Consider the following 15,537-nt stretch of genomic DNA (forward strand, 5'->3'; position numbering starts at 1 on the left):
AATTTGCACTTTTTTTGCCTCAGCCTCCCATGTGCTGGAGTTACAGGCATAAATTGCCATGCTCAGCTTAGCATACTTTTGTCTTTGTTTTTGTTTTATTTATTTATTTATTTATTTTGGTTTTTCAAGACAGGGTTTCTCTGTGTAACAGCCCTAGCTGTCCTGGAACTTGCTTTGTAGACCAGGATGGTCTCGAACTCACAGAGATCTGCCTGCCTCTGCCTCTTGAATGCTGGGATTAAAGGTGTGCACCACCACCACCAGGCTCTTCGATCTTTGGCCTCACATCTTTTTCTGATCCCCCAGCCTGGTGCATTAGGGTGAGCTAACCAGAGTCCTCAGAAATGCTTAAGCCCCAGGCTTGACCTCTTTGCTCTTCTGGTTCTGGCCCTGCTCAGACTTCATGAGCAGAAGTGGGGGCCAAGGCAGCTACTTGGGAAGAGATTGACTAGGAGAACTTGAAGGGAAAGATTTTAGATTTTCAAAGTCTTTTTAATTGTCACAGGCTGCTGATGGCTGCTTTGTGCTCCCTTGAGGACTGTGGGCATGAATCTAATGAGGTGTCCAGCTGGTCTGGTGCTGCCGAAAGTCTGTTGTGTGTATGTATGTATATATATATTCACAAGGAGAGGAAATTCTCTCTGTTCCCCGCCCCCCAAGAATGCTTGTGGTTCTGAGTGGGACATATGCTTTAGTTCCTGCCCTATGTGGTTCCATATGTGTATGAAATTACTGATAGGTTTTATTTCAGTCATTCTATTCTCTGCAGCAGGCAGCAGAGAACAGTGGGGACAGGGACAGTTTTCGTCTTGCCCTCTCTAGGTGCTAAGTGGGTCAGAGCCAACAAAATATTTGGGAAGCCCAGTCTTAAGCATTAGGACGCGATCAACGTTTGTTCTTGTGTGATTTTAGATTCCCATGCTTCTGGTTTGGTAACAGGCCGAGGTTGGCTTTCTTCATAGGTCAATGCACGGCCTTCAAGCGAGCCTGTCACCCCAGTGCTGAGGGGGTGGAGATGGAAGGGGGTGTGTCCTCCCCCCACTCCCCCCACCCCCGTGGGTGTGGATATGCCTGTGTGCGGGTGTACATGCCCACACATATGTTGGTGAAAAAAAAAAAAAAAGAGTTCAGCATGAGCTGTCTTCCTCTGTGGCTCGCTACCTTATTGATTTATTTTTCTTGAGACAGGGTCTCTCCCTGAAGAAGCTGGACCTCATCAGCTGGCTAGAGCTGGGATGACAGGTGTGTACTGCCACACCTGGCTTTCTGATGGGTGCTGGGGATCTGAACTCAAGTCCTCCGAGTAGTACGGCAAACATTTTACCTAATGAGCCATCTCCCTGTCTCCAGGTTCGAAGTTCCTAACTTTTGACCTGTTAGGCAGCCACAGATACGAGATCCGTTCTGTCCCTTTCTTTGAAAAAGAGAAGATTCTTGATTTATTTTTAAAAGCAGATCACTACGTTTTTACATTTGTTCATTGCGTGTTCTTTCTCTTTTCACCGAATCGTGTAGAAGCAGGCTGTAAAAACCGTGACATTTCACCTCCAAAATACTTTAGTGTACATTGCCAAAACTTAGGGAAATTCTTCCCTGTAGTCCAAGGAAAGTAATGTGGTCCTATTCCAAACTCTCAGGTTTTCCCTGAGGATTTTTCTTAGCATTAATATTGACATTGCTTCTGATTTAGAATTAAGAATCACCCACCCACTGCATTTGTATGTGTGTGCCTCACTGGACTATTTAATCTGTAACAGTCTCCCCTGATTTGTTTCAGTTTGTTTTTGAGACGGGGTCTCACAGATCCCAGTCTGATCTCCCTACTCCACCCACCCATATTTTCCCGTATAACACCGAATATTTTAAAGACAGGGTCTTGCTGTGTATTGTAGGCTGGCCTCAAGTTCATGATCCTGCTGTCTCAGGATGGCAGGTGTGTGCCACCTCAGAGGGTTTTAAATTGCTTTGTAATTGCTGACCCATTTTAAGGGTATATTTAAAAAGAGTGTGTAGAAATGAAAACAGCATGTGGAAATGCTAATCTTGAGCTTGGACATCTCTACTGCTGATCCTCGCTTGCACTCATGTTACTGTGTTGAACTTAATAGCATCAGATGTTGATATCATATCAGAAAGGGCTTGTGCATGCTTGAGGAGAGGTCTTTGGGCAAGCTCATTAGGGATTTTAGCACAAGGCTAAGGACATTGCTCGGCTTGCTGTGCAAGCATGGGACCTGAGTTCAAATCTCTAGCACCCAAGTGAAGCCAGGTGTGAATGTACAAGACTGTGACCCTGGTGCTGAGGGGATGGAGACAGGAGGGGGTGTGACTGTGTGAGCCTGTGACCCTGGTGCTGAGGGGATTGGGGGGGGGGTTGACTGTGCATGCCTGTAACCCCAGTGCTGAGGGGGTTAGAGACAGGAGGGTGCCTGGGGCTTGTTGGCGGCCAGTCTAACTCCAGCTTCAACGAGAGAGTCTATCTCAAAGGAATAAGGCGTAGAACAATAGAGCAGGAGCCCTAGGATCCATCTCTGGCTTCCCCGTGGGTGATGGTGAATATATACATGCATAGATACCACACATCCATAATCAATTTTTAAAAATTAAGCATAGCTCATCTAATAATTGATTTCACTGTATTCTATTTGAGAATTTGTTCTTATAGAAGTTAGCTATATTAGATACGAAAATGGGGAGGACCCCTGTACTTCTTTGATTTCCACTGTTGGAACTTGTGCCCCCTAACTATAATTGATAATGTTCCTAGGTTTTTTGTTTTTTTTTGGGGGGGGTGGTTTGAGACAGTTGCCAGACAGAGTGGTCATCAGCCATTCTGCACATCTGAACGTGTTGCCTCTTACTGGATTTGGGAATCTTGGATACCTCCTTTTCCCAACATCCCCTTCAAGTGACAGAGTCTGTCTACTTAGGTCGTCCTCCAGTGCGGGGAGGTGCCTGCCGTCTCCACCACTCACTGATGCTACCGCACCCCACACAAAGTATGTAGAGGTGATGATAATGATGTTAGGTGGCTGGTGCACTCAGGACCTCACAGCAGCTTTGGGTATCTGCCCAAGATCTGCACAAGAGAGATCCAGCCAGTCAGTGATTCTGGCTTGGGTAAGGGAAGGGCTCACAGGGCCTCACTGCCAGCTGAGGATCTGTTGGCAATGATGGCTGCAGCGGGTGGGTACCTTCTTTGGAGGAGTAGCTGCTGGTAGGTTACCGGTCCTCACACTGGAAGCACTAATTGGATTCAGTGGATTATTATAAAAACAAAACATTGGGGGATCTGGGATAGGGCGAGGAGTGGCGGGGCAATTAAAGTTGAGTATGATCAAGATGCCTTATATGTATGTATGAAATTGTCAGAGAGAGAGTGTGAGTGAGTGTGTGTGTGTGTGTGTGTGTGTGTGTGTGTGTGAAATGCCTGAGTTGAATTTCTAGTCTGCTCATTCCTAAAATGGAGAACTATTTCTGACTGTTCGGGTGATACAGCTGAGAAACAAGCCACCTCCTAACTCTTCACTGCTAATTCGCCATGTGACCTGTGTCTCCTTTCTAACATTGAGCTCCACAGGTTAGGTTGGTCTCTCAACATGTTTTTGTATGTAGATTGATACAGTGTGTCTACCTTTATGCCTTGCTTATTTTGTTTGGCTTGTTCTGAGAGTCACCTCGGTGAATAAACGTGACTGTAATTTACTCATTCTAATCTCTGCATGGTGCTGAGGTTTTGTTTAGTGTTACATTGAACCTATAGATAAATTTGAAGACAGTTGATGTCTTTACATTGTCAAGCCTTTCAGTTCATGATACATCCTTCCATTTATTGTCTTTAATTTTTGCTAGTGCTTTACAGGTATTTCTTACTAGATTGTTTTTAGGTAATTGATATTTCTGTTGCTGTTAAAACTTTCATTGCATTTTAATTGTCTGGGGGAGGGGCACACGCCACAACATGCATTGTGGCAGTCAAGCAACAACTTTTGGGAGTTGGGTCTCTCCTACCATATAGCTCTTGGGGATCAAATTCAGGTTTTTGAGCTTGTTGGCAGGTACCTACTGAGCCTTTTCACTGGCCCTAGATATATTTTCTTTAATTTTTATTGAATTCATTCATTTTTATGTATGTTTTTGTAGGCATGATTTTTCTGTCCCACCAGCCAGCTCCCAAATAACCACATAGAGACTTATTAATTAAAAATGCTTGGCTGATAGCTTAGGCTTGTTACTAACTAGCTCTTACATCTTAAATTAACCCATATTTTTTAATCTATGTTCTATCACATAGCTCAGTACTTTTCCTCATTACTGTATGCTCATCTTGCTTCTCCTCCTGACTCTGCCCTTCTTCATCACTGTGCTCTCTCCCTGTCCCCAAGTCCCACCTAACCTCTTTCTGCCCCGCTATTGGCCATTTAGCTCCTTATTAAACCAATAAGAGCAACACATCTTCACAGCGTACAAAAAGACTATTCCATAACATGTTTTGCCTGTATGTATGTATGAGTACCACATGCATTGTTGCTCTTGGAGGTCAGAAGAGGGTGTTGAATCTGGAACTGGAGTTACAGAGGGTTGTGAACCACCATGTGGATACTGGGAATCAGACCCAGGTTCTCTGCAAGAGGACCAGGTGCTCTTAACAACAGAACCACCTCTGTGTGTGTGTGTGTGTGTGTGTGTGTGTGTGTGTGTGTCTATCTGTCTGTCTGTCTGTGTCTCTTTCTCTCCAGCCCCTTAAATGTATTTTCTCATTTCATATTGCTTTGGTTACCAGCAGTAGATAGAGATCTTTTTGTATATTGATCTTGTAACAAATGACCTTGTCAGATGAGCCTATTAATTTTTATTCTTTGTTGAGTATATTTATGTTTTCTTTGTACTCACCCAGCTCATCGGTGAAGAATGACAGTTCTTTTCTAATCTCTCTGTGTGTATGGTTTTTGTTATTTTCCCATCCTCCATTGTTGAGGACCAGCTGATGTGTTGATTAATCCTGTGCTCCTTGTGAGGAGTTTCCTAGAGTGATATGACAAACAAGGTTAAATTGGTTGATAGGTAAATACAGTATCTAAATTCAAAATGGTATTATGGTGGGCTCTGAGGCAGTGCTGTACTTTTTAGTGTGTGCCTAGATGTGGGCTTAATTAAATGTTATTGTCTAATTTTTTACCTGTATTTGGGCCTAGATCTTTATTAGAGTTCTTATGGTCAAATAGGAACCTGGGGAGTGGACTCGGTGTTCTTGCCTCAGAGGTGGTTTAAGAGGGGGTTGGCAAGATCCAGGTCTTCCGGTGTGTTGGCAGTCGTCTGAGTGAGCAGAAAGCTTTGGCCAACTGGACTGTGGAAGGGAAAATGAGACCTTGTAGGTGGAGTACTGGAACAGAAGGCATGGATTGCAAAGAATGAAGGCTGTAGGCGTGGGGAAGGTTAGCTTCACTGGGAGTGAAGGAGGATCCTGGACATTCTGTGGGGTAGAGGAGGGGAAGGTGTCTGTTCCCAGGGGGATTGCGTCAGGGGTACCCCATCTGGAAAATGCATAGTAAACATGAGGCTACAGCCTTCTGATTTCACAAAAAGAATTTTCTCATATTTTTCTGATTAGACTTGCTTTTCCATCTTTTAAATTGTTTTTTTTTTTTTTAATCAGCCTCCCCGGAAGTAGGCTCTTACTTTGTAGCCCATGGTGACCTTGAACTTACCTCCTAGCCTCTGAGCACTGGGATCACTGGCACATCCCACCATGCCTGCCGCTATGACTGCCTTTCTTTACCATCTTTTTTATTTATTTATTTTTTATTTTTTTAAATGAGACATGGTTTCATATGGCCCAGGCTGGTCTCAAACTTGCTCCATGGCTGAGGATGGCCTTGAACTCCTGAACTTCCTGCTTCCACCTCCCACTTCCAAATTCTGGTATTAGACACAGGACCAGCTCCATCCACTTTTCTAAGTAGACCTTTTTTCTCTGATTACCTCTGGGAGATCCCAATAGGCTACCTAAGAACTGCTTGAGTAGAAATCCTGGCCACCTACTGGTTGAGAGACTGTAGCCAGCTCCCTGAGCCATGCTTTCCTATCTGTAAATGGAAAGAGTGCAAATGATATTTTCCCATTGGGTTGGAAAGACTGAATGAAATAAAGTAAGCCATGGCGTCTGGCACATAGGGAGTGCTGAGGGAGCCTGCCTGGTTGCCTCTTCCATGGTCTGTCTCCTTTGTTCTTTTCCAGAATTGTTGGCTCTTCTTGTCCATTTTCCTTTGTTCAGGAGCGTTTTGGGGGGTGGGGGGGATGGCTCAGCAGGTAAGAGCACTTGCCGAGCGAGCATGAGGACCCAAGTTCAAACCTCCAGTGCCCAAGTCAAAAGCCAGATGTGTCCTCGATGCTGAGGGGATGGGGACAGGAGCGTGAGAGCCAGGTGTGCCTGTGTTGCCTGCCACCCCAGTGTTGGATACGTGTGCAGCGGGGCAGGGTGGGGGTTAGAGATGGGAAAATTGCTGGGGTTTTTAACTGGCTGCTAGCCTAGCGTCTGGTTCAATGACAGATTCTGTCTCAGAGAACCTCAGAGAAATGAGAGAGTGGTTGAGCAGGATACCTAATGTCCTTCCTCAAGTCCCCACGTGCACCCATGTATACGTGCACACACAACACACACATCCCCTCACATATACACACAGAAACACTTTCAACCAGGTATAATGTGATACTTCATTGTTTGCGGGAGGGGGCATGTTTATGTCCTCTATTTCTTTCTAATGGATAAAGTAGGTGATTGGAATCTCCTGTTTCAGACCATGCAGTACAAGGCTGATAGAGTGACAGCATGGAACTGTCTCCTTTGCACAGCAACTCTAAGTCTCGGACAATTCCTTCAAGCCCTTTGGGCCTCAGGGTTCTTATGTGTAGGGGATTGAATGGGCCTCAGGGTTCTTATGTGTAGGGGATTGAGTGGGCCTCAGGGTTCTTACGTGTAGGGGACTGAATGAAGTACACCAAGGCCCCAGACAAGCTCTCAACTGCTTCGCTGAGAAAACCACTAGAAATCCTCTAATGTATGTGTGCCATGAGGAGAAGATCTTGTTGTTTTACTCACTCTCACACTGTCAGTATTTGGAGAGTGTGGTCTCACAAAAGATCCGAGAAAGGAAGGTAGGAGTGAAGGGCGGTCCATTTTATTGTCGAGGCAGTTGACTTTGTGGGTCCATCTCCCTTTGAGCACAAAGATTTCTACTTATAGGTGTTTATCAGCTCAAATAGCCAACACTTAGAACATCTCAGACTTCTTAGGCGCTCATGACCCTTCTCCAGTCTAATCCAGCTCCATCCTTTACGGCTGGAGCTGTCTGGCATCGTTTGGTAGGTCCACCGTGGAAAGGCGAGCACTCTAGTTTTTAAAGCACCAGATAAAATTATGCAACATCATGGCTCCATCTGAGTGTCATGTTCTTCACTCTTAAAGAAGGAGCTAGTACTTCATTTTTCTGTAGGTGGAAGTTTCTGTCCCTCCAGCCAGCTCCCAAATAACCACACAGAGATTTATTATTAATTAAGATAGTTCGTCCAATAGCTTAAGCTTGTTTCTGAGTAGCTCTTAAATTAACCCATTTCTGTTCATTTACTTTCTGCCTCATGGCTGTATTAATTACCTCATCTCCTTAGTGTCCATACTGCTCGCTCTGCGTCTCATGGCATCTCCTCTTGACTCCTCCCTTCTTCTTCCCAGCATTCTTTCTACCCCAGAAATCCTGCCTAGCTATTGACCATTTAGCTTTTTATTAAACCAATAATCTGAGTGACACTTTTTTACAGTGTATAAAAAAGATTGTTTCACATTATTCACATGGATGGGGAAACCCAAATCACAGAGCATTCCTCCTCTTTGGAGCTCCTGACTTAGGTGCACTCTTCCCTGACTGGCACTTGCCAAGAGTAGACTCGTACCCACAGCCCTCACCCGGCAGGACTGTGGGGAATCGAACTTTCCTCTCATTGCTCTCAGGCCTCACCAGCTCTCCTGTCAACATAGATTTGTGAAGCTTGCCATTGTGTTTCTGCCCTGCCTTTTCTCTCAAGATGGTTGATACGGGGTGGGGTGTGGGGTCTTTAGGGCTCAATCGTACCTAGAATTAAAGAGTAAATGTGGACCTGGCCTTTAGCATTAAAAGCTGGTTGGTAATATAATCGATTTATAATGTATTGTAACGAGGGGATGGTTTGGATTTTTTTTTTTTTTTTTTGATAGGTTTTACCACATACCCAGTCTGGCCACAAACTTGTGGTCCTCCCGTCTCCCACGTACTGAGATTGTAGGAGTAGACCACCATGCCTGGCTAGCCTGGCTATTCATCCCAATGTCTTGATCGCTGCCTGTCTCCATCACATGCGAGCCTGGCTGAGGTGGTACAGCAAACGGTCTAGATTCCCTCTTGAAATGGATTACGCCTTTCCTGAAATCATAATGAAGTTCTCTCTGGGAGACTTTGGTTTGCATTCTCCAGTTTGCCTTGTCAGGAAAACTGGTAATTTTAATAATAATATTGTAAAAATGAAGATATTTCTAAAATTTGAAATGAGAAAATTTAACATTGCCGTAATCACTTACTTTCTAAATTTAGATAAAACTGATGATAAAATGACAATTTTTTAAACAAAGAAAAGTTAGACTTTTAAGGCTACACATAATTTTTCCTTAAATTGGAGTGTTGATACTATTCTGATTTTTTTTTTAACCAAAGCTTTGACAGCAGGAAAGTAATTTAAAAAAAAAAAAAAAAGGCAATGGCCAAGGGGGCCATTCTGATGGCTGCCAGAGTTTCTCATTTATTAACAAAACACAAACACAGAGAAGCTTAGCTGCTTTTTGTGACTGAGATCTGAAAACATTTGATGACAATTGACTCTCGGCTGCCATGATGTCACCATCAAAAACCCATGACAGAGACTCTAATATTAGACTTCTAAATATAATCCGTTAGTTCTCAACTTATTTCATGGATTCAGGAAAACACAGTTGGTGTTATGTAAGAAAGGAATTATGAAAATCGGTCTTCTCCAGTCTGTTGTTGGCAAGACAGCCTTTTTCTTTTCTTAATATATTGTGTGGGGTGTGAGGGGGAATGTACACACATGGATGGGGTGGATGGGGGTGCATACATGTGTGGGTGTGAATGCATGTGTGTGCATGTGCATACATACACAATGGCATTTTTGTGGAGGTCAGAGGGCAGCTTTCAGAGGTCAGTTCTCTCTGTCCATCATAGGTTCTAGGGGTCGGATTCAGGTTGTTGGATTTAACGTTATAAGAGAAACTGGTTGTCTCAGTCTTAGTAGATAGAAAAGGATAATTATGTAGCTAATTCTGTCTAGTATAATCACTAGAACTTAGCCAGACTCCTAAAAGTATTTTAGGAGCAAACATTGAGTCAAGGAAGGTTTGGGTGGGTCACCAGAACACTGACTGTGGTTAGTTCTTCATGAGTTAAGTAGTCCTCGGAGAAATGTGACCTCATCCTGCACCCAGGTAGCTAGGCAGAGGGTAGCCATTTTAAATCCTCTCTAGAAGGGACAGCCCTTGTGGTACAGTATCTTTGTTAAGAGTTTGTCCTTTAGAGAAAAGGGCCTCTCTGAAACAATTTAGCATCTAGGTAAGACAGAAAGGGCTAACTTAGTGTTCTGTGCTCGGGAGTGTGGAGCCACTGTACATAAAGCGCCTTCATTTTGAAAAGTCTTACTTCTTTGCCCTCTCAGAATCTTATGTGGAATCTCTAGTAGGCTTCCAAACACAGCCCTAGCCACATGTACTTACCTCGTGAATTCAGGAGAAGCTGTTGACATTGTCTTGGGCCATCTTCTGTCGCTGTAACAGAATAACCCAGACTGGGTAATTTATTAAGAATACATAAATATATTGCATAACTATATGTATGTGCATATATGTAGTCTCTGAAGTTTATTTTGGTTATGGTTTTGGAAATTGAGAAGTATTTGGTGAAGCCTTCATGCAAAACATGGGAAGAGACCAGACTTGGAAGCGAGGCACACTGGAAGGAGGGCTCTTGTGGTTGCTAATTCAGCCCTTGAAGAACATCTTTCCTTCATTCCTCCTTCCATGTGGAACTGTCATGATCCAGATACAGCCAGCCCTTCACGGCCATTACATTGGGAAACAGACAGCAGTAGGAGTTTCAGGGGGGCCAGAACAAGTCCAGACTGTCACTGGGGCCCATGTTCTGAAGCACTGCTTATGCAAACCGGCCCTTCTTGATTGGTTGCTGGGAAAGGCCGGGAGCAGATACGGTGGGCACAGAGTCCTCCACAGACCTCAGGTTGTTAGTCTTTCCCCAGGGCCGCTCAGTTGTTTTATTCCTTAAAGTGTTTTGTAATTCCCCTAAACCTGAATGTTTCTTATTCAGAACTAATATTTAGAATTACTTGAAAAAGACTTCAAAAAACCACATTTAATTTGAAAAGATGATTCTGAATAAGAAATGTATTGCCATGTGGTGGTGGCAGCGGCGGCACACGCCTTAAATCCCAGTAGTAGGCAGAGGCAGGCAGATCTCTGCATTGGAGGCCAGCCTGGTCTACAGAGTGAGTTCCAGGACAGCCAGGGCTACACAGAGAAACCCCATCTCAGAGAAAGAAAGGAAGAAATGTATTGCTGCAGCCTTTGAGAAACTAACGTGTAATGGCTGCCACCACAGTTTGTCTTCTCCTTTTTGGGGATAGAATTCTTGGGGTCCACCCTTGGTACTCTGTTGCCACCTCTATTTTCTTCCTCATCACCTCTAGTATTTTTCAAGACTTCAGAAACTGGGAAACAAGACCCATGACTAAAGAAATAGGAATGGGGGTTGTTGCTCATTAAGATGTCAGGCTGACTTTTCTTCTTGGGAGAAGTCTGACTATGTATCCCAGGCTAGCCACCAACTCACCCTATGTGTCAAGACTGCAGCTGTGCACCACCCTACCCTGCTGAGGAACTTGAATTGTTTTTTGACAAAAGGTTGCCTGTAGGTGTGGCAGTTTTCCTTGACCTTGAGGTCCAAGAACGATCAGCGCTGACATTGGTTTGCAGAAAGAAGCCTGAGGTATTGACGGCTGTCTTGTCTTTCTCCCCTGTTCCTCTTCTGATTTCAGTGGTGCTTCACGCCCCGCCTCCCACCAAGATCAAGCGGGAGCTGCATAGCCCCTCCTCTGAGTTGTCATCCTGTAGCCACGAGCAGGCTCTTGGTGCTAACTATGGAGAAAAGTGCCTCTACAATTACTGGTAAGTGTTGGGGGTGGGGGAACGCAGGGCGAGGCTGGCTGGAGGGTGGGGTGAGATGGAGCTCAGAAAGGCTCTGGGAGTGAGTTCCAGGTATTATCTAGCATGCCCTGGGGCAGAGCCTGCCCGCCTTGCAGTGTGATCTAGGTGGAGTGTGTTCCACCGGGGCCATTATATGCTATGCATGAAAGGCAAAACTTTCATTAAAACGTTGTGGCTCCATAGGGAACCAAGACCAGCTAGGGAAAGAGCCTGGAATACTGGGCCATTTGATCTGCGAGACAGGTAATATATGCTTCTTCCTGTCTATCATATGTTAATGTGAACTTTAAGCACCAAGGAAATAATCTTCAAATCAGAATAAACAAAAAAGCCCCCACACTTGTGCCCTTTACTTAAGAATATCCAGGCCCCAGGAATGAGGCTTTAATTTTAATCATTCTTTGCACTCAAAAGGTAAACACAGATCTGCCTGGGACCAGCCAAGGCTTGCTTAATTCAGGTGCTGTTACCTTCCACAAAGGTTTTGACCAATTTCTGGGAGCCCTGGAATATTTCGAAGAGGGGACCAGAGAGAAGGTCCGTAAATTCCCAGCCTCACCCATCCACCCTGCATGCGCATACACAGAGAATTCTTTTAGAAGGAGGGAAAAAGGAAACCGGAAGCAGAAGCTAAAATTATCTTTGAGAAAAATCACTAGAAGTGTTAAACAAGTCCTTTGACGCAGAGTATCTGTCACATTTCAGAGGTACAAATATTCCCCCGGGGCTGGAGCAATTTAACTATGTTAATGATGTCATTTCCTGGCAACAATGGGCTGCACACTGGTGTTCTGCTGGACCTGGTTACCATGCAAATGCTTCACTGCAGCTTAATGGATCCTTGTCTCTTTCTTTTCACAGTGCCTATGCTAGGAAGCATCCCTCTGGGTTCAAGCCATTAACCCCTCCGACCACTCCTTTGTCACCCACCCATCAGAATTCCCTATTTCCCCCACCTCAGGCAACTCTGCCCACCTCAGCTCTTGCCCCTGGAGCCGGCCCAGTTCAAGGGGTGGGTCCTGCCCCCACCCCTCACTCACTTCCAGAACCCGGATCACAGCACCAAACATTTGCGGTCCCCCGGCCACCACATCAGCCCCTGCAAATGCCAAAGATGATTCCTGAAAGCCAGTATCCATCAGAACAGAGGTGGGTACTGCTCTGGACTTTCCATGATGCCCTCCCTCATGGGTTCTTTTCCTCATCAGGAGAGAAGCCGTTAGTCGTGTTGGCCAGCTACCTATAAAGTTACCCCTCCACTGAGGCGTCAGTGAAGCAGGGCCACCGATAGATACACTGTGGGTATGGGCTGGTTATGTGCCACCCTGTTCCTGGGGTACTCAGAATGGTTTAGAGGATTGCAGCATCCTTGGGAAGCTTGTCCACCCATTTCCAGCCATGAAGACGGGTGACTTGTCCAGGATGCACAGTCAGTTGACCTCTCCGCCCACAAGTTTCTGGGCTCCTCAGGAGATAACTGCCTGTGAGAACTGAACTTTAGTTTATGCTCCTTAATTAAATTATTATCATTCTGTTTGCATCCTGGGAAAATTCTTAGTTACAGGAGGCATTATTTATTATTCATCAGATTTTAGCATATTTCTGCAATAAAATGAACTAAGGATGTTACTGATAACATCTGCTTTGGGGGTATAAATTTCTTGGTTTCCCCTCTAGGTAGTTTTATATTTCTAACAGTTAAAGCATCAGGGGAAATTGTCTAGAGTTCTTCATTCATCAGCAATAAAGGTAGAAAGGGAACCTGGCTTTCTAAGTTCATTGTCTGGCAGTGGTTCTCAAGCTTCCCAATGCTGCGACCCTTTAATACAGTTCCTCGTGTTGTGGTGACCGCCCCCCAAGCATAAGGTTGTTTTTGTTTGTTACCTCATACTATAATTGTGCTATTGTTATGAATCGTAATGTAAATATCTGATATGCAATCCCTGTGAAAGGGTCGTTTGATCACCCCCAAGGGGGTCATGACCCACAGGTTGAGGACTGCTGCTCTGTGGGAATCCAGAAATTTAGCTGGTTGTAGACTTACTGCGTGTCAGATGTTTTTCATCTATGTTGGATCATGAGATAACAAGATAATGATTGATCAGTGGTATTACCAAGGACTGCAAGATGGAGGCCACTATTCTTTATATCTATCACACTGTGGGGGCATGGGCGAAGAGAAGGGAAGGTGTAGATGGGGTCTTTTCTTAGCCTGGTTCACCCCAGTGTCTGTTTGGAGGATACTTTACCGGGTTATGGTTCCGTCCCCGCTTACTCTGACCTGCATGATACAGCTGGTTGACGGTCATTCCCACAGTCAGGCCAAGAGTCCCGAAAAAGCATTTGTGCTCTATAGGGGTGATCACCAATTTGGGGATGGGGTGAGATGTGTGATGGGGCAGACACACTGGTTCGTGAACTTCTGTTGCCACAGAGAGCCCATCTGAGAGAGAGCAGCCGCCACCAGGCTTCGGCAGTCGTCATTTTCATAACCTCGTTCTTTTTCATTTGGCGGTCATCATAATCATAACCTCGTTCTTTTTCAAGAGAATTAGTGTTTTTATGGAAAACGGGTTTTTGGGTCAAAAGTAGGTGGGCTTTTGCCATTTTTATTTTACTGGTTTGGGCGTTGTGTTTTTAAACAGCATCTCACTGATTTCCTGCAGGAGTTATTAGTGGGGCAGGGGGTGTAGTGAATCTTTTCGGGGTTTGAAATGCCTAGCAAATGTAGGCAAAGGGAAGTTGCCTTGTAAGATTGTTCGGTTAGCACTTTCAGCCCTCGTTTCTTACCCTGAGCAACGTGAAAGCTTCTATGCGTCGATCACAGAGCTGAGGGAGAAATAGCTCACCTGGCTCACTGTCGTCTTGTCACGATGGCTGACGAGTGTCAGTTGTAGAATAGACGCGTCTCCTGGCTGCCCACCCTCGAGAAAGAGGATTTAGATCCCTGGGATTTATGACTGTCTGCCCTCGGGTCCAGAGGGAAAGCACATAGGTATTTCTTTTCCACGATGAGTCTTTTGTGAAGTGGCCTATCTGTCTTGAACTTCCTGCTTTTCACCCTTTGCCTGTAGTTGATGATGGTTCTAAAACAAGTAGCCCTCGTCGAGGTGACAGAGACGTGAGGACACTGGGGTGAAAGGTGAAGTGGTGGGCTTCTAAAGTGACAGAGTGAGAGCCGTGCTAGAGTGCTCGGGTCTCCCCTAGCGCTGCGGTCCTCAGGCTGAGGGTCTACGGGAGGCCCCAGGAGGGAAGAGGTGGAGATAAAACGCAGATTCTAGCAGATTCTTGCCATGAAAGCCCAGAGTTGGATTCTCAGACTCCCATGTGAAAAAAAACCACAAGGAATGGTGGTCCTCGCTTGTCATCCTCCTGCTGGATGCAAGGACAAGCAGATCCCTCGCTAGCCAGCCAGTGTAGCCTGCTAGGTGAGGTCCAGGTCCAGTCAGATACACTGCCTGGGGGGGTGGAAAGGTGAACAGAACCCGAGGGACACACGAAGTTGACCTTCTCTGTCACCCATATTGTGTGTGTGCACGTGCGTGCAGGCAGGCACACACACAGATTCCTTGCTCCACCCAAGACTGAGTTCATGGATCTTCGGCATGACTCTCTTATGTTACCCTAACAGTTTGATACAGCGTGAAGAATGCTCTCTCCTCTACCTCACCTCAGCCCAGCATGGCTTTGTTAAGTATAGGGTTTTTTTGTTTGTTTGTTTGTTTTTGGTTTTTTGTAGCATACTAAAGGGAGCACAGCTCTGTGACCACAGTAGAATTTTGTGGTTGTTGGTGCTGCTGTTTTAAGTTTACAGTGAGAAAGCAAAGCATGACATGCCATTTGCTTTGCTTAGGATCCTTGTTGAGTTGCAAGAATCCACTGCAAACTGAGTGACCTCGATGAGACCATTTTGTCCTTGAACCTTGTTCCTCTCTTAAATGGCAGTCCTTGGAGTTCCTGCTTTATCTAGTCTAAGTCCATAGGACAAGATGTCTTTGTTTTGTTCCTGATGTGCCTGATCTGTCCAGGTGATGAGTCTGACCTTTTCCATAAACTGCACCGTAATTGTCCCCAGTATGGTTGTTGATAGCGTTGGTCATTTGCTATGGTCATGCTTTAAACAACTAAAATATAATATAGTCAAAGTATATTCTGAATGTTTTGGATAACCTGCCTCTAGAGTTCTTCACAATTCAGTTTATTTTTAGAAGGCAAATGGTATA

The 15,537-nt window shown here is 45.1% G+C and overlaps 1 protein-coding gene across 1 annotated transcript in view; it reads left to right on the plus strand.

Moving 5' to 3' along the window:
- Positions 1-15,537, plus strand: part of Etv5 (ETS variant transcription factor 5) — a 62,530-nt gene that overhangs the window by 17,596 nt on the left and 29,397 nt on the right. Inside the window, exons 6-7 of the mRNA XM_059277305.1 lie at positions 11,146-11,275; positions 12,176-12,463. Coding sequence (XP_059133288.1) covers positions 11,146-11,275; positions 12,176-12,463 — 418 coding nt within the window. The remainder of the gene's footprint in view (positions 1-11,145; positions 11,276-12,175; positions 12,464-15,537) is intronic.

The sequence above is a fragment of the Peromyscus eremicus genome, chromosome 12, assembly GCF_949786415.1.
Source record: "Peromyscus eremicus chromosome 12, PerEre_H2_v1, whole genome shotgun sequence".
NCBI classification, from domain to species: Eukaryota; Metazoa; Chordata; class Mammalia; order Rodentia; family Cricetidae; genus Peromyscus; species Peromyscus eremicus.